Genomic DNA, 26642 nt, shown 5'->3' with positions numbered 1-26642 from the left:
ACACAGGGCATGGGGGCGGGGGGGTGGCACAAAGGGGCATCAGGGCTATGTTTTGGATGGGGGGGCAGGGTGGGGTAACACGGCAGGGCTGGGGTAAAGGTCTAGGGGTGCGTGCGAGCACACGCGTGTTCAGGTGAGGTTGGGTATTTTCTTTGACATCAGTAGACGCTACTGCATTGTTTTTGTTTGTTATAATTTTTTGAAGTTCTCCCCCCCCCCCCCCCCCATTTACTTCCAAAAACGTTTTCATTTTTCTGAGATATGAAGAATAATAAAGAATAATACCTCATGCTGCGAGTGCACATCTAACAATCAAACTTCGATAGTGCTTCTATGTCGTAATGTACAGTTTATATATTTATATATTTATAGTGGAAAAACAAAAACAGAAGAGTTCTGCAGAGAATCTTCACCCAACACCAGAGACAAGGAAGCGAAGGAATAAAAAATAGTCATTCACTGTTGTTATGGTCATATGTAAGCCCTGCCCCCCCACCTGTTATGTAGTATGATTCTGAGGTAAGACTGTGTCGACATGGACTCTCGGCTTGTTTCTGTAAAAACCCTGCACTATATGCATTCAAATGGTCCGAGAGCGCTCTGCTGAGGCTCCCAGGTTTGTTCCTGAAAAAACTAAAGAAAAAGTTATGTACCTGCTTTGTAACAGCAGCCGCAGCGTTCAGGAGCTGCGTGCAGCGCTGAGATATCTGTAGGGATTAAGGTCGGCTATGGCTGAGAGCTCCCGAGGTAAACTGGTACTTTTTTATTTAACTGCATCAGTGACACGGAGACACACACATGTCCTGCAACACATCCTGAGAGTCTGCAGGTGTGTGTGTGTGAGCTTCTGTATCTCAGAGGTTTGCCCGTTTTGTATACATGTATACATATACAGTATATATAGATATATATATATGTGTGTGTGTGTGTGTGTTTTGTCTCTGGTGTGTGGGGATTTGGGAAAGAGCAGAGTAGATGTTTCTGGATAGAAGACTACAGGCCTGCAGGCAGCAGGATTAGAGACGAGTGGAGCTTAAGGAGCACAAGGTGGAAAAGTTGGGCGAGGGTTGATGAGGTCAGGCTGCAGCGTTGAGGAAGAGACGGTGCTGAGCGGAGACGAAGGGATGGAGAGGGAGCGATTAACCAAGAGGATTCACAACCTTGATTCCACAGAGTCTCGTATCTACTTCCCTCGTTCTTCTCTTCTCAAGTTTTTCCAGTTTTTCAACACACAATGACACGTCCTGACATTCCTCCAGGTTTTCAGCAGGATTCCTACCAAGGAGAAATCCACCCTTTATTTAGTCTCAGATTTCCTACATTTACCAGAATGCATTGGTTTGCCACCCCCCTTGTTCTGGCTTTGTGAGGCTCCTCCCTCTGCTTCTTTATGTTGAAGATTCTGCTTTTCGATAACAAAGCTGCACAAATTCACGTTTCTGACACTGATTCTGTGTAAATTTGGGAAGTGTCACTCGTACCCAAACCTTTGGCATCTTTTAAATGATTGCTTTGGTTTTAAGGCCCAATACTTTCAGCAGCTGGAAGTTTTTAGATATAAAAGCTCAGATAAACCTGCTTTCCATCACCTGTCCAGCACCAAGCTGCAGACAGACTGAAGCTGAGGAGCCAGACACTTTCCACAGGAGGTGGTGGAGGCCAGAATGGAGCAAAAAGGCAGTTGAATATTGGACTTCAATTCATCAGGTGGTCAGAAAGATGATGCTTTTTCCAATATCCACCGATCTGAAAGCATTTTTCATTCAAAGAAAGAAAGTTGGTTGTAACGTAAAACACTATTTTCCCTTTTCATTAAAAATCTAACTGGCCCTTATATCAATATCAGAATACTGTATGTTAGTGTGTGGTGACTACCTGGTGCACTGCCCCCAACAGGCCAACAAAATAAAGAGATACAGCTTTAATGGAGAAGCACCAGGAGCTAATGCTCTCAGCAGAGTACACTGAATATTTCGATTTTTAATATTTGATGGGTGGATTTTTCCTTTAACAGTTTGACTGGATTCTAACACGTTAGAAAAATAAAGTACAAGCAGAACTCGCGACATTCATTGTTCCATGCAATAAATATGACGGTTCAAAGTCAAACACCACAAGCATTTGGGCAGAATTGATGAAAGAAGAAAAGAATTCAAAGTTGTAGGGCCGTAGTCAACCAAAGCAAATCTTGGTCATCCGTTTGTTGCACAGGAAAGATTGGACTCTGCAGAGAAGCCCCACCAGCCCAAACTAATTCTAACATATTAAACCATTTCAACCCAGCTATCTTTATTTATTTATACTTCTTGACATGGTGTCAATTACTCTAGAGCCGACGTCAGGAAACAATGAAAAGCTAAAACCTTGCAGTCGACATGAGGATGTGTTCACAGTCGATGGAATAATCCTGGAAGGCCACTGGTGCGATACCTTTCCTCAAACACCTGCGATTGTCCGAGCGGTCGACCAATCCACCAGGAGACTTCAGCCCTACAACCTCATCCATCTTTGCTCGATGATTGTCGATCAAACTGGATTTTTTAGGAAGTTTTTTCTAATTGTCGTGCTGAAAGTTGTGTGTTTGTTTGTGTTGAGTCTGAACCATCAGATGCCTGTTGTGTACTTTCTTCTCTGTGATTTCTAAACGATCAGATTTCACTTCCTGACAGTTTTTCCAGATCCGTGGAACCCTGTTAGAAATAATTCTGACCTCCACCCTGACACCGACACCCCTCACCCGCCTGAACTCTCACCGTCGCCCGCATTAACTCCTCCTCCTCCTCCTCCTCCTCCTCCTCCTCCACCCACCTGGAGTAGAGTTTGCACAGTCAATGCTCCCACTTCCCGCCTGAGGTGGGGGGGGAGACAGGTCACGGGCACGTCATCATTTTTTCATACAGTAAACAAACGTCATAAAGAGAGTGAAGAGAAAACATACAAAATAAAAAAAGGGAATAATAGTACAAAAAAATAAAAAACAACAAAAATAAGGAACTTACAAAAAGAACCCTCACATTACATCTCAACCCCCCCCCCCCCCCCCCCCGTCCCACTTCTGACACCAGCAACCAAACCACAGACAGGAAGTGACATAGTGAGTGTGCTCAGAAAGGTGCAGAGGGCGTTGGCTCTCCAGGAAAGTTGAGCGCTTGCCCAAAGGTGCTTTTTTAAATTTTTATTTATAAAGATTATTTCACTTTCTCCTCGTCACTTTAGTTCCCATCCATGGATTGGCAGCCGAGACAGAGATCAGGAGTGAAAGCGATGGACAAAGTTGCGAATGGACGAGTTGAAGCTCAAACAGCTGCTGTGCTCTTTTCTTTTTGGAAGTCGTGCCAGTAACGTTCAATCGACTGACAACGGGTTTTTTTTTTTTTTTTTTGGCATCTTAGCCCACGAGCGGTGGACGTTTTGGTGGGTGTGTCTTGTGGCGGATTTGTAAAATGAGCAGCAGGAGCCTCCGGCGGTCCGCTGTTAAGGTGCTCGGATGAATACAGTGATCGAGACTATTTTGTTACAATCGTAGCTTGTGTAGGATCACTGCTTTTTGGAATCCCGCCCTCTGGTGACATACGCAGTAACTGCAGCTGCTGAGCCCCCCCCCCCCTTCTCTAAGTTGCAGTAGCTGCATTTAGTCACCAGGTGGCATCTTAAGAGGAACAAAACAGTCAAGCAGCAGCAGCTTATTCTTTGTAGAGAAGCTGGTCCAAGAACCAGGTCAAGTAAACTTACTTTGGGTCGATTTCTAATTGAAGTTTAAGGAAACTTAGTTAAGATCTGTATTGGAATCGTCACAAGACAATGGAGAGCAATATTTTATCCACAATGAGATTTTTTCTAACAGACATTCAGACTTGAAGCCTCAAATGAAGTGAGCCTGGCAGCATTTTGATTTCCTCAACTGTCCATGTGTTTATCAGTTGGCTCGTCCATGGGCTTTCTACAGTTTTTCTGATTCCTGCCCCGACAGCAGCTGCAGCACAGTAAAAACCAAACATCTGGTCCGGCATCAAAACCCCAAACCCTCGACCCTCCCACCGGCAGCACCTCAGTCATACAACAATCACAATGCAAAAATATGTGGTTCTCTTTCTCTAAACTATTTTACAGCTAGCCATGTCTCCGCTGTCTTTTTGTAAATTTTTTACACAACTTGGCAACTCTACATACAGGTGTTAATGTTGAATTATTAGTAGCATCTCCTTTAAAATACCTTTCAAGGACTACAGTACACTAGCTCAAATGTAGAAAACAACAACAAAAAAAAACACAAAAGGCAACAGAAAGTGTAAAACAAAAAGAAAACTGTACAAAGCTCTTCGAAAAGTGCGACCGAACTCGCTTAAAAAACAAAAATGTCTTCTCTGGCCCTGCTCAGCCTTCAGTCATATCTGTGCTCAGACATGGCTGCAGCCGGTGATGACTTCTAAAAAAGATTACAGGTGAAATATGTAAGTATCTTTGTTTAAAACAGTTTTGACATGATGTCACAGACGTCCGTGTTGTTGCAGAGATATTTACGCAATGCTAATCGGCTAGCCCTGTCCTGTCTCAGTATATCACTGCACATAAGGGGGCGATATTGAGTCACTGTTTGCCCTCAGTCTAACGTGAGAGGATGACCGAGCAGCGCTGATGACAGGGCGCGACAATAAACACACAAATGGCTTAAATTCTTTGCAAGCGACCGTTTTTGCCACCAACAACATTTGACGGCAGAAAAAAAAAGAAGATCAAAATAGAAACAAGACCTAACATCGTTGCTTTTTACTGCTGGCGCCACCTCTTGGAAGGTAAAGGAATTACATTTCGAGCCTAACTTGCAACGTTTCTCCTAAACCAGTAAGTGAAAAGGGTTTTATGCCAATGTAGCGTTAGCACAAACCTACATATAGCAATGTAACGGGTTTCATAAAAGGTATTCCGAATACCACACATGGTACACTGAGTATTACTGCTCAGTTTCATGCAGTTTTCGCTCTGTGTTCAAAACGTCTTTGAGAATCTCATTCTGAATCATCAACTCTTTCTCTGAGCTCGTCGGGAAGATTCGTCTTCGAATCCCTGGACGTGAAGCCCAGTTTGAACCCATGTGCACCCGGCAAACCTGACGACCCAGGAGAACAAGCACCAACAGACGGCGAAAACTTGGACGAGAAGCGTGTTGCATCTGCCTGGAACCCCCACCCCCCCCCGTCTTCAAAGCTTCTATGTTCTCTTGAACAGTAACAATACATTACAGAGACTTCAGGTTCTCACTGGATTTTCTGCCTGTTTAAAATTCTGACTTTTGGATAAAACAACTCAGAGGTCTAACGGAGGCTTCGAGAGTCACAGCTCCAGCTGTCAGAATCTGCTCCAGCGAGTTGACGAGTGAAGCTGAACTGCAGATCAGTTAAAAAGAGTTAAAGTTATTTAAAAAAACAGAGTTTGTCTCCAATATTCAGCAGGAAACTTTTAAAATTTGAAGAATTCTGAACTGAGGTTGGTGGATTTGTTACAGCAGCAGCTCTTCTGGTTTACGAAGCAAAGGATCATGGGTAATATTTCGAGCTCAACTCATCGATAGACTATTTCGTCTGCTTGAAAAGCACGTCATGGCTCGGACACAGAGCCCAACAGAATTCATCTCCACGTGTGGCTGCAGGGGGCGCTGACGCTCAGGCTCCATTAAAAAAATTCTCAGTTTTTCCAGATTTCCAATTCTTGACTACATTTGAAGATTTGCCAGATGTTGACGAGGCCATTCTGGTAAAATTGTCTTCACATTATCGTAGTGCTTGATAGATTTAAACATTCAGCCAAACGTGTTCCTGGATACAAGATACTCTCTAATTCTCCTACAGATATTTAGTGCAATTTCAACTTTGTGGAAAACAAAAGCTAATTGTCATTTTCTCCAGACAAGCTCAATTTGTGAAAGCGTTCCTCTTTCTCTGGAGCTCCATTAACATCCATTAAGCGGCTGCTCGTCTTACCGGGGGTCGTGTTAAAAAGGGTTTAGGAAAATCTGACGTTTATTTATTCAGCCTCCGACCCCACACCTCTGCAGAAACGCCACGCTACATAAACAAACAAGCACCCAGGTATTTATCTTGGTGGCACAGGGCCAGAGAGACACTCTCCTCCTCCTCCTCTTTGTCATTAGTCTCCTCTCTCCTCTCACTCTTGTGTCTTTGTCTGGATTGTGGCTTCGCTCATGTGACGGCAGACTGCCGCAATGCCTCATCTGTCCTGGGAGATTCTTAACAAACATCTCCTCAGGAAGAACAGCGCGCACACACACACATGCATGCACACACACATGCACACAGACACACACACGTCACTGCTCAAGTCTAGGATGATTAGAATTATTTCTTTAACCGCACTTGGTAAATTGATTCAACAGTCTGGTCGATATTAGCTACACGATTGGCTGCGTCTCTCCTGTGGATGTTGATGATTGGTTGGCGACAGCAGCCAGGGGAATTTAGGGACACAGACTTTTCTCATCAATAGTCTGATTATTAAAAGTGCAATAAACACACACACACAAAAAAAAAAAAAAAATCACACGATCGGACCACAGTGTCCCAGGAGAGGGAGGTGGGCAGAACGCACGCACTCACTCAGGCAGACACACAAAGCACAGATGTGCCTGGTCAAATGTACCTACGCCCATTTATTTGCATATTTGCATTCGAATAGCTCACATGTATGTGACAGCGCACGCACGCACGCACACACACACACAGACAGACACACGCACGCACACACACACACGAGTGAGAATTTGTCAGAGATTTGCATTTGACGAAGGAAATGGAGTCGACCCAGAAATGAAGCAGCAGTAGATGTTAAATGATGGTTCACATAATGAAGCAACAAGGGGCCAACACTATTCAGCTCCTTCCTGTGTGTGTCTGTTAAATGGACGAGAGAGAGAGAGAGAATGTATACATAATGAGGAGATGAGACAGAGAAATGTAAACAAAGAAAACAGAAAAGTGGGGAGGCGGCAAGGGAGGACAGTGCGGGAGGCAGAGGAGAACTGAGGGGAAGAAAGAAGGAGATGGAGGAAGTGTGTGAGTCCTGGCTGCAGTTTGTGCCGCTCACACAGGAACACGAGACGTTTACCAGCGACACAATAATTAAAGGAGGAATCTGTAGGATACAATTTTTTTTTTTTTTTTTTTTAAACAGACAGAGACGCTTACGTTCTGCTTTGTCTGGTATCTTACTTTACATTTAAAGGACTCTATGTTCCAGGGGCAGACGAGCTGCAGCCACACGTGCAACATGGCAGAAACACATCTGCAGCTTTGTTGTGTCACACATGTATGAAGTCTGTACTGTGGGTGAGTGACTCTGCAGATGTGTGCGTAAGTCAGGGGAGGGAAAAAGAAAAAAAAAAAGGTACGCTGCTCTCTGAGGCAGACAAAAACAAACAGCCACTCATCTCGACCTCTGTGCACAACCCCCCCCCCCCCAACACACACACACGTATATACAGACCTTGCAGAGCTGAGCACCCAAACCACCCACACACAGCGACAGACATGCGCACACTCCACACAAAGCCAGACACACGTATGCAGCACATAAGATTGAGACGCAGCCTGGCATAGGCATGCGCATCACACACACACACACAGTCACAGAACCACTGTGGAAAGCTCTTTGGAGTGAGCAGGCAGACATTAACATGCCATAAATGGAGATGGAGGGAAGCGAGGGGAGGGAAGAAAACTGCATACATACATTAATATGCAAAAACACACACACAAACATTAAAAACACACACCCACACATTGTGTTGGCCCACAGACACACACACACACACACTCTTTACAAACAGCTCCCAAACACACACACACACACACACATACACAACAGTATGCATGCATTCACACCAAATCATCCAAGCGTCCCAGCCACCTCCCTCCTCCCCTCTTCCTCTCCCCTCCTCTCGAGGGAGGCTCAGACTGTCCTCTTCTTCCCTCTCTGTCTCTCTGAACGTTTCTCCTGACTTAAGGCGGCGGTTTTACACAAAGCATCGGAATAAAAAAAAGGGAATCAAAACAATGTGCAAACTGTCTCCTCACCCTCTTCCCCCCCTCCTCACCATCGGTTCCCTTAACTCTTCTTCTTGTTCTTAGTTATTAAACTTATTGGTCATGTCTCCACAGATCGTACGTGTGCTCCAGAATATAGAGTGGGACAGGTCATGCATTAAAAACCGCCTTCCCACTTCCGCCTGGATGCTCGTCTCAGGACTGTTAGTAAAAAATAATAAAATAAAAACTGGATGAACACGTTAAAGTATCAAGAACAAAAAGTCTCTAAACATCTTTCCTTAAAAGCCATGTCGTAAAAAAATGTTGTTGTTTTTTTTAATAACACTGGTCGACAAAACCGGTTCAGTTAAAATCAATTTGGAAAAACCCTCGAGGGCAGTTTTTGGTTCTTATCCGAGTGTTTCAACGCTGAGTGTTTCACTTAAAGAGGCGACTTAGCAACGGACCCTTCAACTCGAGGAGGGTGTGTGTGTGTGTGTGTGTGTGTTTGTGTGTGTGTGTATGTCCTGTAACAGTGACATTAAACAGTTCCACTCACACACTTCTGATTCCACACTGACAATAAGGTGCTTCGGGTTTCTTCTCGTCATAGTCAAACAAACCAAAAAAGCTGCGTCTGAAATGTCTAATTTATAATAAACTGTGGAATTTTATTGTTTTTAATATTTGTCTTTAATATGTTTGAATTTCTGCGAGAATGTGAGAATTTATGAAACAATGTGTCAATAAATTTACTTCTGGCAGATATTTATGTTGGAGGTGGTGAAGCAGCTCATCACGTGGCAGCAGCTGGATTCATTTTCAGATTTAAACACTCAAAGCGTTCTCTTCTTAGCCCATGAGGGACACATTGACACTGAAACACACGACTGTGATTTCAGCGAGAAAAGATAAATCAGAGAAGGTACGGACACAACTCACTTTGTGCCAGATCCTCCAGAGCAAACAGACGATCTTCAGGAAAACAACGTCACTAATCCTGATCTTGTTTTTTAACACATTTCAGGACTTGGGGCTCCAGAGGGAAACTTTTCTTCTTGTGCCTTTTCAGATTGGCAGTGGACACTGGACATTTCTGAGGGGCTGTATGTGTGAACGTAAACGGCAGGACAAATCACAGACTTCACAACGGACACTACAATCTGAGCTGGACGTTTTTGGCCTCAGACTTTTTCACACTTTAACAGAACAAAAGTGAACCGACACAGTGAGTTATCACACTTTGGGGTAAGACAGTGAACCGTCTTTTGTGGCCTGGATGCATTTAAAACTAATCAAGTCCACTTCAGTGATAAGAGGAGCTGAAATTTGTGTCACAGACTGTGTGGATATACGGGCAAACAATGCCCAGTTTTGGTCTGGGATTGATTTTAGTAGAAAAGGGGAAGCAACTGATGATAAAATCTGTTGTGTGGAAGATTTGAATATCTGCATGAAACACTGCTAAGCTGTTGACGACTGAAATATCAGTGGTAACAACTGAAAAAGTCCGAAAGTCAACTTCAAACTGAAGAAAAGAAAAGAAAAGCGCCCGGCCTGAAACAAACAAACCAAACCTTCAGGGGATGCAGTCTCACTTTATCTTTTCCATCATCTCTACTGCTCATTTAAATCAATCTTAGCTGCATGCATACAACATGTGAAGCTCTGCTTCGGTGCAACTCCCCCTTTTCTTCCCACAATGCTCTGGTGTACTCTAGCTGATGCAGCTGACAGCGCCCAAATGCGTATTAGCGCGTGTGTTCGCTCACTCGCCACCGTGGTGGGTGAATGAATCAACGGAGCGTGTGTGAAAACACGCCGTCTGGCCAGCCTCCCTCCCTCTCTGTGTATTCCAGCTCACACACAAACTGTGTGGCCGCTCAAACACACACCAACACGCACGCAGAGCCGTGTTTCTTGCCATGTACCAATGCTTGAATTAGCACCTTTGTCCGTGCCAGACGAGCACACATCCAGGCAGCGAGCCTGAGGAAGCTCGTGCTGCTAACAGGCACGGCTGTGAATTTATCAGAGGGAAAACAATTTAAACACGGGTTGAAAACAAAAGAACATTGCCATTGTGTACACACACACACACACACACACACACACACACACACACACACACACACACACACACACACACACACACACACACACACACACACACACACACACACACACACTTCTCATTCCTAAGCTCACAGGAGGAAACTTGCTTTCGGATATTTCTTGACTTTCCTTCCGATTTTTTAAAATAAAACGGGTGTTAAACAGATATAATTGGATTTTAGCTCGTATTTTTTCGTATTTTTCGTTTTTTAAATAAAACCACACCTCCTCTCTTTCTTTTAACGTACAAAAAACATAGTTCGATTGTTCTCATACCGCAGGAAATAACACAGTGCAAACTCTTTGACAATCATCAGCAACAAGGAGCCTTGGCAAAACTCGCACACTTAAGGAACAAACTTTAACAGAAAAGGTAGAAAAACTGAAATATTTTTCTCCTTAAGGGTCAAAAAGTAAAGGAGATTAACGGGTAAAAGGTTTTAGTCCAACAAATCTTTTTTTAAACCTGCCACCAAAACTGGCACTCACCAGCAGCTAAAAATGCTGCTGCTCAGAATTCAGCAGTATTTCTCCTGCGGCTGGTCGTTAAGTTTCCCAGCATGCCCAGCAGGAGTTAAAGAGCAGGGTTGGTGGGGTGCGGGGCGATCATAAACCATGCCAATATACATATTAATATTAATTTCAACCCCTGACCTCGTCAACCCCACGCTTTTCAGAGAAGCTTCCATCTGGGCGTCTACATGAAATCAAGCAAAACTAAAAAGTGATAAACGGAGAAAAGGAACGGGTTCTGTACAATCTCACTCTGCCTCCACTAACTCACGACGCTGCGGTTGGGATGCTTCGCCACGCATACATTCATTATCAAAAACTACAGTGTTACTGGAGTTTGGAAAAGGAAACATCACTCGAATACAGGGTTCAACCCTCCCTCCCCCCCGCCCCCGCCCCAGGGAATGTCTGTGATTGATTATGGTCAGAAAAAGAGCCTCAGTGACGGTACACATAAAAAAATAAAGGCTTAAACTATCAGGTCTGGAAAGGTCGCAGAGGAATGAGGAGCTGGGGGGGGGGGGGGGGGTCGTCCTCAGGCTGCCACCTTTCTTTCCCCGTGGTCTTTCTATCTCTCTCCACCAGAACAGGAAGGAGGAACTACCCCAAATGAGGCGTTCGCGGTTGTGGAGAGAGATGGAAATGTGGACAAACAAAAAGATGGAAAGCAGAACAAAATGACCAAAAGAGGTTTAAAAGAAGAAACACATCCCCAATCAAATGGCGGCTCAGGGAGGAGTGACAACTGTCGTCCGACCAAAGAGGGGCCAACACCACCGAAATGCCATCCCTCCCCCCGTCAATCTGTCCATCTGTCCATCCATCTATCTGTCCGTTCACTCACTCAAAACAAAGTGCTGCCGTCTCCTACCGCCCCTTGAAGGGCGTCTGCTGGCGTGGCTCCACCTCCTGATTCGTGACTGTTGGCGGCCGCCGCTGCCGCCGCCACGGCCTCTAGGGAGGCGGGGTCAAAGCCTTGCTCCGCCCCCAGACCGTCGGCCTCCATCTTCACGCTGTCGGCCAGGAAGGCGGAGTAGGCGTCACTGTCGGCCATCAGCAGTTTAAGCTTGGGGATCCAGCTCTTGCGGACGACGCGACGAGCATTGGTGCACATATCGGCCGCGATGGCATTCATCTCGCTCTCCTTGAAGCTCGGTGCAAAGTTCTGGCAGTAAACTGCAGGAAGCAAGAGAGGTGGACAAAGAGAGAGAGAGAGAGAGAGAGAAGGTTAACACGGCCAAAACAAAGAATGAAAGGAGTCTTAGAAGTGTGTTTCTATGTGTTTGTGTCTCTGACTCACATTTGACAGCGTGCAGAACTCTGTTGTCCAGGGGTTTACGACTCGGGTCGTTGGTTGAAGAGCGGATTCCTGTTCCACAGCTGTTTGCCAGAGTGCTCCTGAGCAAGAGAGGAAAAAACAACCATAGACTTGAAAGTTAACTTTCACTGTGGGTTATTGAACTACTGGGGTACATCTGATTTGAGTGTTTTGTTTAAAATCAACAGAGGTTAAGATGACAACTGTATTTATTAGTCTGAAGAAGAGCCTCTTGCTTTTAGTATCACTAGTGAAAATAAAATCCTTTTAGTATTTGGTGGTTTCATCGAGCAATAAACTGTAAGATCACATTCCTGCTGCTCTGGTTCCAGCCCCATCACCAGCCAAACATGTCGGACACTGACCTGTCAAAGAACGCCGCCAGCAGGCGTCTGAGCAACACTTTGTGGCGGGTGCCGGCGCTGACGTGGCAGTTCATGAGCTGTGCACGGGAGATGAACACGGACGTGCCGCTCACCAGCTCCAGCTTCTCGGCCGGGTCGCCCTCCTCGTACAGCTTCGGGTGGCAGCGGTTGCCGATCTGGCTGATGAGCTCGGCGGGCAGTGACGCCAGGTCCTGCCGGGAACGTCCCCCCCTGCCGCCCCGCCCGCCGCCCGAGTCTGGGGCCAGGTCCGGCAGAGCCTCCACCCTCTCCCCGACCACTGAGGAGGAAGGACAGTGGACTGTTATTAGTTTTATTTATAATTTTTACAACAGCAGTGCCACAATTTCAGAGAGGAAACAAAACTCCTGAGGATTAAAAACATTATAAACTAATTTCAAACGCTCTAGTACACTCTGGGTCAATTAAAGATGGATGACATGACAGTTGCCATAAGTGAAGCCAAATCATCTGGATCTCCCCCTGCTGGCTCGCTGCAGTATAAATCATCAATAGCTTTCCACAGAGTTTCAAATATAATGACACATGTAAGAATACTTCTGATTGGCTGTTGTGTCAACATCAGCACATTTAGAGCTCAAATTAAATTATTGTCATGAATCCATGTTGACAAAACTGAAAACTCACAGAATTAATTCCTAACAAAAGGCTCAGGTCTCTATTCTCCAATATTACATTTTAGACATGAGTTGATTCAGTGTTTTTTTAATGGATTCAATTGCACTGCTCTTTGCATCAGCCGCTTCTTTGCCTCCATTCATGCATTAAATTCCTTTGGTGTATTTTCCCAACTTGTTTTTATTCAGTGGAAATTAGAACATGGGGGTCAAACTCTGATAATTCAGTTTCAGGTCAGCGGAGATCAATGTGGATCCTGAGAAAGGACCTCAACGACTTTCCCCCAAACCTGGAACTTTTAGACTAAAAGAAAAAGTTCTTGAACCATAGAATTGTGAATTTTAGATTAAACAACTGGTTGAATTTGTTGTGGTGCAAAACAATAATCACGTTTTTATATCATGGCGCTTTCACACCAACCGTGGTTGGTTCAGACCTCAGACTTTTTAGTTTAGTCCGAAACAAAATAGACAGAAGGACAAAAATGTAATTGGACCAAAAGAGGTGGGTCCAGATCATTTGAAAGGACTTGTTTGGAAGATTCGGACAATAGAAGAAGAAAAAGAAGAGGAAGCAGCTGCAGTCTTCACCTCTAACCTTATAAAGTTTGAACGATGAGAAGCAGAATCTACATCTTTTCATGTTTTCAACATTTAACTCTCCTCCACATCTGAGAAGTTTAGATACGGCAGTGAGACTTGGCAGAGATGAGACGAAAACTTCCAGATTTACATGAAAACACTGAGACCTTGAAGTGAACTCAGACACTTATGTATTCAGAGCTTACCCGCTGCTCCGGCATTCAGCATGCTGTACATGGTGTACATGTTGCAGATCTGTCTGTACTGCTCTTCGGCGCTCTCATCCGCCACGTCGTCCTCTTCCTCGTCGTCGTGGTAACTGATTGGCGAGTCACTGGTGTACATGCTCAGCGTGCCCGGGCTCGTGCCCTCTGGGGTTCCGCCATTGTTGTGGTTATTGTTGTTATGGTTGCTGTTGAGTCCGGCTCCTCCCACTGAAGTGATGCCGCCGCCCACCATCACAGTGTTGCCAGATGCAGGTCCACGACCAGAGGCATCCTGGGTAGTGTTGTTAGAAGAGGAAGAGGAGGAAGAGGAGGAAGAATAGCGTGCAGCCTTCCTCATTCCGCCTCCACCGCCCCCCCCAGACCCCCCGCCCCCATCACGGCTGCCCCCTTCCCACAGCCGCTTGGCCACAGGGGTGCAGACCACCGAGTAGGGGGAGCCCTCCTGCTAAGGAAGAGAGAATTACCTGTTAGTAACCATCACCTGACTGGACCGCCACAAAACAACTGACGACATAAACCTGGTCTAGTTCTTAAAGTTAAGATTCGAAACATGTAACCATGTCACACTTTTATATGATAATAAACACATTTTGCTTGATTAAACATCTTAATCCACCTTAACACTGCAGTAAACAAACGCCAGCCTGATGCTGCACCAGAACGTTTCTCTTGGGACACGGGAGACAGTAAATGTCTTTAGTTTTGAAATCACCCTTCTTTTAAAAATAAACTGAACTAAACTGGAATACACGAAGAGGCCATCTGGTGTTTGAATGAAGTCATCGTTATGTGACAATAAATGAGGTATTATTCTACTTTAACACCCAGCGCTCATTGATATGGACGATGAAAACACAAACAAACCACACTCGTCTCCCTGTATTAAGCCTCTTGCTGCCACCTCCATTGAAAGCTTATATAAAGTGGTTGACTGTACACAATTTAAATGGCGACCTCCATCATAATTTATGTCCTTGCATCTAAAACTTTCATGTTATGATTCATTCAAAAATCTGGATGAACAGAGTTTTATGAAGAAACACTCCAGTCACTGTTAAAGTCAGAGATTCCTTTAAAGCTTTCAAAACCTTTTCAAATCTCAAACTCAAAGAAAACGCCTACTCGTGATACTTTTTTTTAGATAATTTCACACACACATTACACCAAAGACGCGTTTAATCACTTCACCCAAGCAAGGAGTGTACCTGCTGCGGGTGGGGGGTGGTCTGAGGAGTGGTCGACGTCTGTTCCGTCTTTACCTTGGACACCAGGGGGAGGGGTGTAAGACAAGAGGAGGGCCTCCCTGTGGCCGTGGCGACAACACCGACTCCGCCCCCTCCCACTGTTTGAGTGACGGGGCTCTGAGGCTCAGAGGGCGGGGTCTCCTCAGTGTGGAGACCCTGGGAGTCACAGCTTGGAGATGAGACCTGGAGACGGGGCGATATGAAGTTTGATTAAAATGACTGCACCTCCTAAGGAGCGCTGGGTGTTAAACATCAATTTACATGAACTGTAAATAAAGATGGACGATGTGTCTCCACCTCCTCCCACAGATCGACCAATAGCGCGTCAGTGTCAGCCGTCAATCATGACATTTTTATATCATAAAATAACCAATTAAAACCAAACTTATCAGAAACGTGAACACGTGAACACACAGTGTTTTAACAACGACCTGAAATGACAGAAACGGAGGGAGTCAACCACCAGGGGGCTATCTACGTGTTTCGGCTTCACTTTTGGAGAGCAGCCATGTCGTCCATCTTTATATACCGTCTTTGATTATTGTGTAAAGAAACAATTGTCCACCACAACGGAGCAAGTGCAAGAAAAACAGCATCAAATTCCTTCTCAAAAAATATTAAACTTGATAAAAGATAAGAAATTAATCATCAATCAAATTTTAATTTGTATAGCCTATATTCACAAATCACAGTTTGTCTCATACGGCTTTAAACAGGTGTGACATCCTCTGTCCCCGACCCGAACATAAACATTCTTTAAATTAAGTGGAGGATACTGAGCTGAGAACTTGTGACGCACATTTCTGATTATTTTGACGATCAACTGAAAAAACGAATATTAGCGAAGTTAATAAATGAATAAGAAGTTGCAGTTTTGGTTTTGTTGGTCACATGGACACTAAAAATGACCACTCACACGTAACTACTTTTATTAGGCTACGAGCTGAACGGAATTTTGAAAGTCCCCAAAATTCCTTGGCAGTTTGAAAAAAAAGTCGGAGACGGATCAGAAAACAGGTTCTGCTCCTGTAGCAGGTAATGTGAGCGAGAGTGGACTTTCCCATTGGCTGCTTCAAAATGATTTGGCATAACTAGTTACTATGACATCATCACTGAGCTCAGCTAGTTCCTGTTGGCTGCTTTGATTCGCTCAGCTCCGGTTTCAGGTGTTCCTCCAGCTCTGCCTGTCGGCTGAGAACTGAACACTCTTCCTGGAAACGCTCACGACTAAAGCAGAAAGTACCGGCGATACGCTGAGTTGACACCGAACCCAGCGAACGTATATAAACTCTGTATCTGAGCGTTTGAAAGTGTACATTCAAGGAAATCAGAATTCCTCGTTAATATGCAGATTTATTCAGCGAGGCACTCCAAATCTAATCAGATCTACAAACACAGATAACCCCACAGTGAAATTACACCATGCATAATGTCACACACACACAACAGGTGCCAGGGAGGTAGCTCAAACAACTAATGTGATTATACTCATGTCTGAGATATTTTCACTCCATGATTACATTTTGCAGGATTATAAATACGTAGAATCTGTGTGATGCTGTTTGTAAAATCATCTAGTAGAGTTTTAACTCGCTGTACGTTAAAGCTTCATTGGCAGGTTACCTTGAGGAAGAACTCTGTGCCTTTCTCCATGATCTGTTGGATCTGGAGGAAGCCGGCGGTGTACATGAGCAGGAACTGGTCTCCAACGTTCATGCTGAGGCGTCCTGTGTAGCAGAAGGCCAGGATCTGCTGGAAGCTCTGCGGCTGCACTGCCGGGGGCAGCTCCACCACCGAGCTTTTACCACCAGCGTTGAACAGATCCCGGAAGTACGAGCTGCTGGCTGCCAGAACCGCACGGTGGGCCTGAGGGGTAAACGGCAGGAAAAGGTAAGTCATAGGTAGAACTCCCCGATACAGATATAAGGGAGTATATAAAACAAACAAACATCCAATTTTGATATATGTATAAAAAAAATTTATGTTGTTATCAAAACCTCACAACAAATAACTGTAATTGAGATTTTATTTTTTCTGTTTAATTAAAAAGAAAAAGAAAACACCAACTATGAAGAATTTTGTAAACTTTTACTTTTTCGTAAAACATAAGCAGACATCTTGTAATCATTATTCAGTAAAATCTTCCAGGCCAACATACATGCAGATTTGATTTGTGATAAATAGGTCGAGTAAGTTCAAGTATGAACCCACCGTGACGTCACCCAGTTTGTGAGCTGCCGTTTGAAGCCTCGACATTTAGTCCAGCGCCAGCTGGTTTTTAGAAACCAGAAGGAGCAGGTGGTGCTTTATGGTTTATTTGACTCTGAATGGGACCATAATTTAAAAACTGAAGAAGACTTGACACTAGAGGTTGAGACCATAAACTCCTTATGAAAATGTTTACTGACGTTATAAATCAAGTGAGTCATTTTCTCTTCTATAGAAACTGACTTCTTTAAAACCAGCAGTCGCCCTCTGTCGGTCAGAGAACACAGGTTTCAGGCTCTTCCACATTAGCTTCATGCAGCAGACCTGGAGTCAGTGGTTGGCCTCCAGGTATAAGGGTGTGAAACGTAAACAGGAAGATTGGCTTCATCTCATCTGGCTGACAAATGTTTACAGTAATCTCACTTTGCTGGAGTTTTATCAAACTCCTACAGAAACAGATAATCTATTTTTGAAATACTGACCAAAGCAGAAACTGGACCAATCTGTAAAGGAATCACTTCCTTACATGAAATACGACAAATTCTTAACTCTTGGCCTTAGAAAGTGAAAGTGTATTGAACAAATGCAAAGATTTATGCCTCTAGTGAGAGAGGTGGCCAGATGGAGCTCAGGAAATCTATTTGAAATCATTTAAAGCTCAACTCTGGTTGTTTTTCACCTGGGCCATATTTCCCTGTCTCACCAATTGATTCTGAGCAAAATCTTGTCAATATCTTCACTGTGGAACTAATTACACTTTGCTGTGGCCGTCAGAGCCAGAGATCCAGGACGATCCAACATCAACAAAAATATGACTAACACACACACACACACACACAAAAAAAACCTTCTGACCTTGAAGGCGTGTCCCTTGACAACCACAGAGACATCACAGTATAGCCCCTGCAGCCGCTGTTCGTTCAAACACTCCAGGACGTTGTTGCCAAAGTTAGGGATCGCCATCTGCAGCGTCTGAGCCATAACGCTCTGCCCAGCACCACAGGGTCTACAGGAAAACAGAAAAGCAGAAGTTAGACTTGACAGCTTATAAAAGAGAGGACTGGATGGGACAGAGGGATGGAGTGAGGAAGGAGGTGTCTGAGGGAAAGAAGGGAGGGATGTATAGACGAATGAAAGTAAGGTGAGGAGGGGGGAGAACATGGGTGAACAGAGAGACACTGAAGGGGTGATGCGGAGGTGAGGACAAAATGAGGCAGCGGAGCAGGAGAGGAGGAAACGCGGTTACTAGCGAGTGATGAGACAAGGATAAAAGAAGGTCGGGAAGCTGAATCCGAAAATGGAGACGAGATCAAAACGAGGAGGAAAGAAAGAGACGTAAAATAAAGGAACAGGCTGAGTAAAGTGTGTGATAATTAATGGATTAAGTATTTGGTAAACAACTTTAATTCTAAACTCCAAATGAACTTCGAATGAAAGAGAATTTCGGGGCCACCAGCGAAAGTTATATAAGCCATCTTTCTCTTTTTTTTTTTCAAACCTTGTTTCATTACATCTAATTCACAGTTAATAAACTGTTTTGTGGTTTTTGGCCTACTTTGTTATTTCCTCTCAGTCAAAACACAGTCGCTTACATAACTCGTCTATTTCGCTCGTCCTCGTCATGATTCCAACAAGGAAGCCCGAGATGAGAAAAGTGGAGGAGCTGTCAAAATCGTGACAGTATAAATAACCAATGTACATACATCCCTCTAAACACATCTTTGTCTCTCAGGACGGGGAGCGTCTCTGTCCTTTGGACCCTTATTTTTGATTATGCATGAACAATAAGCAGGATATAAATCCTCTAATGCCAAGTATGATGAAGCAGAAGTAAACAGATGAGGACAGTCACGACTACGCTACTGAACAAATACATTCATACAAGATCCTGATCCTCGTGATGGAGGATGTAGGAACGTTGCAGACACACACACACACACACACACACACACACACACACACACACACACACACACACACACACACACACACACACACACACACACACACACACACACACACACACACACACACACAAAGTAAAGCATTGGTTGGACAGTAGCTGGTCGGAGTAGATGATGCCGAGCTCCTGGCTGCAACCCAAAACAAATCACTACGAGAGAACAATATTATGTTGATTAGCTTTGCTGCTCCTCTGGGAGAAACACTCGCAGACGAGACCTAGTAACCTAAACAGTGCCGGAGTTCTACATCACCTCTAGTTCTGCTCATAAACGCTGCAGCAGAAGCCCAGAGGTCAGGGAGAGATCACAGCAGCGGAGATTTTACCAATCTATTCACAACTTTGATCCGACACACAACTCATCCTTGAAGACAAAAACTTCAGACTCAACTTCATATTGTGTGCTTGACCCCAGTGGGGAAATAAGGTCAACTTTATGAAAATAAGAAGAAAACATTGATGTGATGTCTTGAAGTGTGGAGAATGTCTAGAACTTGTTGCTCGGGTCTTGACAAACTCATGGCTTGTGCTTAAGAAGCATTTTTTATTTATTTTATACAAACGAACAGCTGCCCTCGCGCCCACAAACTAAAAAAGATTACGCATTGATTTGTCCAGGTCTTTGGTCTACGATAAAGAAAGATGGAATTGTGATGTTGCTGTAGATCCAGTACGTTGCTTGACTGCTGCATCGCTCAGGCCACAAATGACTATTTGCATTTCTATCCTTTATTTCGTGTCCGATTCTGCTTGTTTTTAAGACAGAGCTCCATGAGCTGATGATGGTTTCTAAATCTCAAGGTGATGAACTCCAAATGTTCTATTCTATTCTCGACCACTAAAATCATCGTAACACACCGAGGCCGACCAACATCTTTGTCTCTGACCACAGCCACTTAAGAACTCAAACTGTCGGCATCAAACCAAAATATCTCTATCACCCCCTAGTGGCTGGCTGCAGTGAAGGTCATAAACACAGCCTCCTCAATGTTAGTAGACGGGACATTGAGTGGGACATCTACCTCCACGGCTGGAAACCAAAAACACAATCCACCAACAGCACAACCGGCAAAGACAAACAATTTTAAACTTAGAATTCAATTTCAAATTTTTCAAACATTATTCAACACCTGCTGCTACAAGAAGAATTCAGGTGCACGACTTTGGGGTGAAGTTTGAAATTGAGAATAAAAAGACAAAATAAAAACACCTAACATTGACAAATGTCATTTTTTCTAGAGCTTGTGTTTAACAATGTTTAAATCTTTTCTATTTGCCACCATTTTAACTTCACAATGAGCAGGAGATGAGGTAAGCAAAGCCGATTCCTCCACTTCCACAAAGCTCTGTGCAGCAAACCTTGAACCTTTGTTGGTCTGTGGGAGGTGATGACAGCTTTAATGTTGTCTGAACAGCTAGACATGACACATCATGAAAATGTCTCTTGTTGCAGAACCTCACATTCAGAATGCAGAACAAAAAAAAACACTCACTTTGTTTGAAGCTGGGAAACTTAGGTTAACCAAGTGAGTAAATTTAAACTGTTCCCCAAAAACTCTCCTGGTGTCAACGTCACCAACAAGTGTAGACGATTATTTTCTACTTTAAACTTCCAGCTCCAACAAGGGACAGTGGTTCTAATGGGAAGCTTCCAGATGTGAGGGTGTTACTGCGCCGTGTCGTGCTACGCAAACCTAGGCTAGCTGAAAAAATTTAATTGAAACTAGAATGGAACTCCGAGAGCAAATTCCTCCTCAGCTGCTTTAAATTCAATCCAGCCACACTAGAACTAAACTCACTCATAGATATAAGTCATGTCTTCATTATTTCTTTCAGAATTCACCAAAAAACAAAGAAAACACTCTCTCTCTCTCGCAATTTTAAAGAAAGTGGGGGGGGGGAGTATTTAACTATTCCCTGACCCATACGGCATCCATCTACCAAATTTGGTTAAAATCCATCCAGCAGTTTTTGCATAATCCTGCTAAATAACAGAAGCAGATGAAAACATAACTTCGTTGGCAGATGTAAAAAAAAGTCCTGAGCTCCTGTCTTACGCCTACGTACAGGCAGCTCTGAGAATAGGAGGCCATTAAAATTTCATTGAAATTAATTTTTAAACTGATAGCAATTAATTATTTTTGTTAATTTGCTGCACTGGGCTAATAGAGGTCATAAAGCACGTCTTTTTACGACACCAGTGCTTCACATTCTCATTACAAGTGTTTTCATTTTAGTTTTGAATGTTAAAAATTCCAGATTATTTGACGAATGCGCTTTAAGATTGATAAAAATCAATAAAATCTTAATAGTGCAAATAAAAAACATTGATCAGCACATTTGAGCATTTTCTTCTGCAGCAAGCAAATGCTGAAACAAGATACATAAAAATGACCCAGACGCAAAAGTTCGCGTGTGGATCAATTGTGTAAATTAAAATATTATCATCCCTGAACGATCGCTCCACATTTGTTTGCACTGAGAACTCTTTGTATCATGTGATCTGAGGAGCACTCCCATCATATCAAAGCACATTAGCATCAGAGGCGCATAAATTACAGCTGAGTTCTCTCTAAACTTATTTTGTTAAAATCAATTATGTTCTGACATAACTAAGTCAGTGTTTGATTGCCTGTGTACCGTGACTAATTATTGTGTCGATGTAAACAAATCAATATACATCACATTATTTATAATTTAACTGAAGTGGCTCACAGTGATATTTTCTCTGTGTATTTTGGGCCATATCCAGGATTTGTTGTACTTCTACTTTAATTAGCGCATTGAGATCTCAGTGATATTACTCGTTTACTATCTCATCACAGTACCTCAGTGATACTGATGCTGGTTTTGACCTGTGCCACTGGCTGGGGGAAATAAAAAGGCACTAAAAATGCACGATGCACAGTGTCCGCTCTCCAACACCTGCACTTCCCGTGGCTCCAAGCGAGAAATTGAACCGACAAGTGTCCCGGTGGAGCTTCTCCGCCCGATGGTGGATGCCCGTGATTGTTTCCAGGTGTGAACATGTGCGCAATCACATGAATAATAAGTGGGCAGCTGCTAAAACAGAGCACGATGGGACGAAATTCATCAGAAATTAATCACATGCAACGGTAGAAAGTAGATATGCATAAAAGTATGTAGTCGAGCGAATACAACTAAGTCTTAATACAATGTGGAAAAAAATTAAGTTGTAAATATTACGAGAATAAAGGAAAAAAGAAAAACAAGATTTCGTTTTGTAGGAAATAAGCAGCAAGAAGAACCTGAGCAACGCCGGAGGTCCACTCTCTCTAGATCTACAATCTTGAACCAATGTCATCATCACGCCAACTACATGAGGTCGAGCACGACCAAACACTTCCTCCTCCACTGAAGAGACAATTTCCTCCATGTCTGTGCAGCTCTGTCTGTGGATTAGACTCAGTCTCTTGCACAGTCTTTTTAAATTCCTGATAATGATAATAATGTGAAGCTGAAGTGACAAAAGATGAATTACGTTAAGAGACCTACACTTCAGAATAACTCAACACGATGCTCCGCATTCCTCATTTTAACGCAGGCGACGGGCAGATCAGGTCGAGTTTTTCTTACAAATACTTTGACACACTTTTCCATTATGTTACAAACTGTTTCTTTGAATCAATGTTGTAAATACTGGTTTTGCTGATGTTGTCAGTTACACACGGAATCTATTATACGTCTGTCCGTCCTGGAAGAGGTTTCTACAGTTTTATCCCCCGTTAATAATTTTAGTTTTAGTAGTTTTACTCTTCGATCTATGACACAAACTGTGATTTGTGAACATGGGATATACAAATAAATATTAATTGAAGGACTTCACAACTTTAGCTATTTATGTTTAAATCTGTATTTGTACTATACTTTCCCTGCAGTGAACTTACTCTTGACTTATTTTGACCTTTTATTGTTCTTACGCTCTTGTGTTTGACTGTTTAGCGAGATTCCTGGAGGCCCGAATTTCCCTGGGGATCAATGAAGTCCATCTATCTAGGAGCCGCGTGCCTGATTTGACTTGAACACACTGCTGAGCACCGTCGTGTCACGCGTCGACGTCCTGCCAGCCACCTTTTCCTCCTCAAAGGTCAGCGAGGTCACAACAACTTCCAGGAGACATAAAGGCCGGGTAATTCACACCACTTGACCTTTGGCCTTCAGTCCCCATGTGCCCCATTATGACTCCAGGCTTCACAGTGTGTGTCTGAGTCTCTCTGTCTCAGGGTCCTCTGCAACTTTATTAGACCCCCCCCCCCCACACACACACACAAACTTTGGGTGCTTTTAACGCAGACTAACCACAAGTTCTCTGTAAAATACCTCCAGGAGAAGTGACTTGATCTCTGCAGCTTGTGCACAAATAATCAATGAGACAATTATTGGAATCAGTATCAAGACAAGCTTGTGACATCCCCACCAATCAATCACAGCCTTGATCACACTCAGTTTCCTGGTTAGGGAGGTTAAAAGGTGGCCTGTTAGCAAGTAGCAAGCTAAAGCTAAGGCTAACTCAGTGGAAAACACATCACCTGTATAAATAAGTCGTAAACAGGTTTTTAAATCACATGTGCAGATCCCAGCGTTCAGTGACTTTCGGTTCAAAGTGCATTTAAGTCTAAAACCCGCTGATATTTACCGACACTCGTGGGCACACACGAGCCCAAAATGTGGCTATGGTGTAGCCTCCCCCGAGCACCACCGGAGCTCCAACTTCAGAATAACCGTGTATTTATTCGTAAAAGATTAATTAAACATCGCTTCATCTCACGTGGAAGCAGCACAGAGGAGGAACAGAAGCCCGCCACCAGCAGCGGCAAGCAGCGGGGCAGCAGGGCAGACAGAGCGGGCAGGGAGCTCTCGGTGCCCCGCCGTGTGCCAGCCTCGATGCCCGGTAGGATTTTGGGAGTCCTCGGTTGGCCCGGGCCGGTGCGTGCGTTCAGCGGAGAGAGGGAGGGAGGGAGGGAGGGAGGGGGGAGGCGGAAAAGAGACCGAAAAAAAGAGAAGGAGAGAGAGAGAGAGAGCTCATCTATCTGATGTGAGAGACCCGGTTTAACCCCCGAGCAGCCCGCAGCACACACGCGTTTATCGTCCGAGGAACCGGGGACACGAAACCCGCCACAGAAATAGTCGGAAGGGGATAAAATATTCAGCAGTTTAGCGCCTCCACCTCCCCCCGTCTCCCCGGATCCTCTCGCTCCGTGCCAGCGCGGTGCGATGTCCGCGTAGACCCACCGACTTCCCTCCTCCTCCTGCGGCCGAGCGGCAGCCACCGACACGGGACAGACACGCGTTGTCCTCCACCACCACCACCCCCCTCCTCTAAAATGTCGCTGGCGAATAAATGATTCATCAACCAAAAAATAAATAAAAATTTAAAATGAAGCCACACAGATCGAAGTGGACTCGCTGGTTATGGGTTTTTTTTTGGTTTTGTTACCGGAGCGGAGAGGTGGGTCTACAGCGGATCCAGGCACTCCATCTTTAGCCGACATCAACAGGTCATCCCGGGACACAAATGCGCTGCAACTGTGGGCGAGACAGACGGATGGATCCGGCATGGCGAGAGGAGGAGAGGAGGGGAAGGGAGAGCAGGGGGCTGGCTGTAAAATCTTAACCCGTTTACCGACATGTGTGGATGTGAATGACCCGGGACGTGTGCTTTCTAACACGGTGTGGTGGGTAGTTGGTGAAACTGTCTCTGGCTCCATATAAAAAAGTAGGGGGGGGGGGAAGTTGAGGAATGCGGGAGGAGGAGGACTCATCGAGGGGGGAGGAAGGAGGGGACAGCCCGCGGTGAGTGGAGCCGGTGAAGTGGTTAAAGTTTGGTCTGTCCCCGTGAGCCCATCCCCCATAGCGGCTACCAGAACTTTACCACCTCCGTCCCCTTTAAAAAGAACCAGAAAAAAACCACCGCTTTCCCCCCGCGCACACACTTCAACACGCCGCCGCAGCCCTCCACTCGAAACCCCGATTCAAGGCAGCACCCTCCCGGCCCCCGCGGCACCTTCAGCTCCACCGACTCGAGCCCGGAACCCGAACCCGGGCCGATGTCCTCAGTGACCGGCCGCTCTCTTTACTCACCCCTCCTTGGGCTGTGCGTAATCCGCTGGAAAGTGATTCAATGGAGGAGGAGCAGCCGCCGGAGGAGAAGGAGAAGAAGAAGAAGGAGAAGTGAGAGCGGGTCTAGCGTCTCCCTCCGCTCACAGGCAGCCATTCATTGTGACCGTGCACCGGGAACCAGCAGCCGGAGCACAAACACCGACTCATACACACACTGGACGCGGGCACGCACGCACACATGCAGGCGAGGAGGGAGAGCACCGAGCCATCGAGGACGATGGGGGGGGGGGGGGGGGTACTCTCCCAGGGGCTGCAGACAGATCACAGAGCCACCGATCACACAGACAGACAGACAGACAGACAGACAGGTGGGGAGACTGTCTCACCACAACTGCACCTCGTGCACATTTCAGCGAACATTGCTTATAAAACTTTTTTTAAATCTTCTTTTAAACATAATGTGTCATACGTGTAAAAATGTAATGTAACGAATCAACAGATAACAGAGCAGGAGTGCGATTCATTGTCTCATGTATGTTCAAGTGTGAAGTCATGTATGTTCAAGTGTGAAGTCATGTATGTTCAAGTGTGAAGTCATGTAATGCATGTCAAGTATAATATATGCATAAATGTAATGTGTAAAAATGTAATTCAGTGTTACGCATGTAATAGAATATAATGTCAACATCTGCGGATGATTCAGAGCAGAATGTAACGTGATGAAGAAAGTGAAAGTAATGGGATTACATCGGGGTGAGTAATGGATTACAGGTCTGAGCCGCTGCAGGTAGACAGGCAGCGTCCCCAGCCGACCCGACTGTCTGAGCCCCACCCACCGAGTCCACCCACTCAGCCCCACTCACCCTGACCGCTCACCGGGGTGTCTTCTCCCTCAGGCCGCTGCTCCTGGAGCCTCCTCCTCTTCCTCCTTCTTCTTCTTCTTTCCCGGGACCGTGAAGCCGGCGGACGGCGGTTCGATCCGTGCTGGTGCGTCTAGACTCCGGGCAGGTGAGCCCTCCGGGGCCTCCAGGCGCTGCGCACGGTGAATGCTAAACAGGATGAGACTGCATCCAGGCTCGGCTCTGCGCTCCCCGCTCCCTCTCCCTGTCATGCCAAATACCATTAACTCTATAATTCTCCTGTGTCAGATGTATAGCGCCACGCTCTCTGGGCATTTATTGTCACAGCGCCCCCATCCAGATGTTCAGTGTGCACACAGTGTTCCCCCTCTCTCAGCCGAACATGTGTTTTATAGGAGCTGATTTTAGATTTGAGCACATTAAATGAACAAATACCTAAATACATGTTGTTTTCCAATGTAGATCATGTTG

General features: G+C 44.9%; 1 protein-coding gene across 11 annotated transcripts; it reads right to left on the bottom strand.

Annotated features, from left to right (window-relative positions):
* Positions 1-10618: 10618 nt before the first annotated feature.
* On the bottom strand, positions 10619-26302 carry nacc1b (nucleus accumbens associated 1, BEN and BTB (POZ) domain containing b). Of its 11 annotated transcripts, none has more exons than XM_020104022.2 (8): positions 24484-24539; positions 18123-18273; positions 16683-16925; positions 15021-15242; positions 13795-14260; positions 12351-12648; positions 11968-12065; positions 10619-11843 (listed from the first exon to the last, which is right to left on the bottom strand). In XM_020104022.2, the coding sequence occupies exons 2-8, from the start codon at positions 18246-18248 to the stop codon at positions 11512-11514; spliced, it is 1785 nt and encodes a 594-aa protein (XP_019959581.2). In that variant the 5' UTR covers positions 18249-18273; positions 24484-24539; the 3' UTR covers positions 10619-11511. The 11 variants fall into 11 exon arrangements, with proteins under 11 accessions (XP_019959581.2, XP_069386954.1, XP_069386955.1 ...); XM_069530853.1 differs by lacking the exon at positions 24484-24539 and adding an exon at positions 26175-26302 and having other exon boundaries at positions 11053-11843; XM_069530854.1 differs by lacking the exon at positions 24484-24539 and adding an exon at positions 26188-26302 and having other exon boundaries at positions 11053-11843.
* Between the last annotated feature and the right edge of the window lie 340 nt (positions 26303-26642).

This window comes from Paralichthys olivaceus, chromosome 8 (assembly GCF_024713975.1).
Source record: "Paralichthys olivaceus isolate ysfri-2021 chromosome 8, ASM2471397v2, whole genome shotgun sequence".
Lineage (NCBI taxonomy): Eukaryota > Metazoa > Chordata > Actinopteri > Pleuronectiformes > Paralichthyidae > Paralichthys > Paralichthys olivaceus.
The sequence above is the reverse complement of the archived record's forward strand: the minus strand, read 5'-3'. Positions and strand labels throughout refer to the sequence as shown.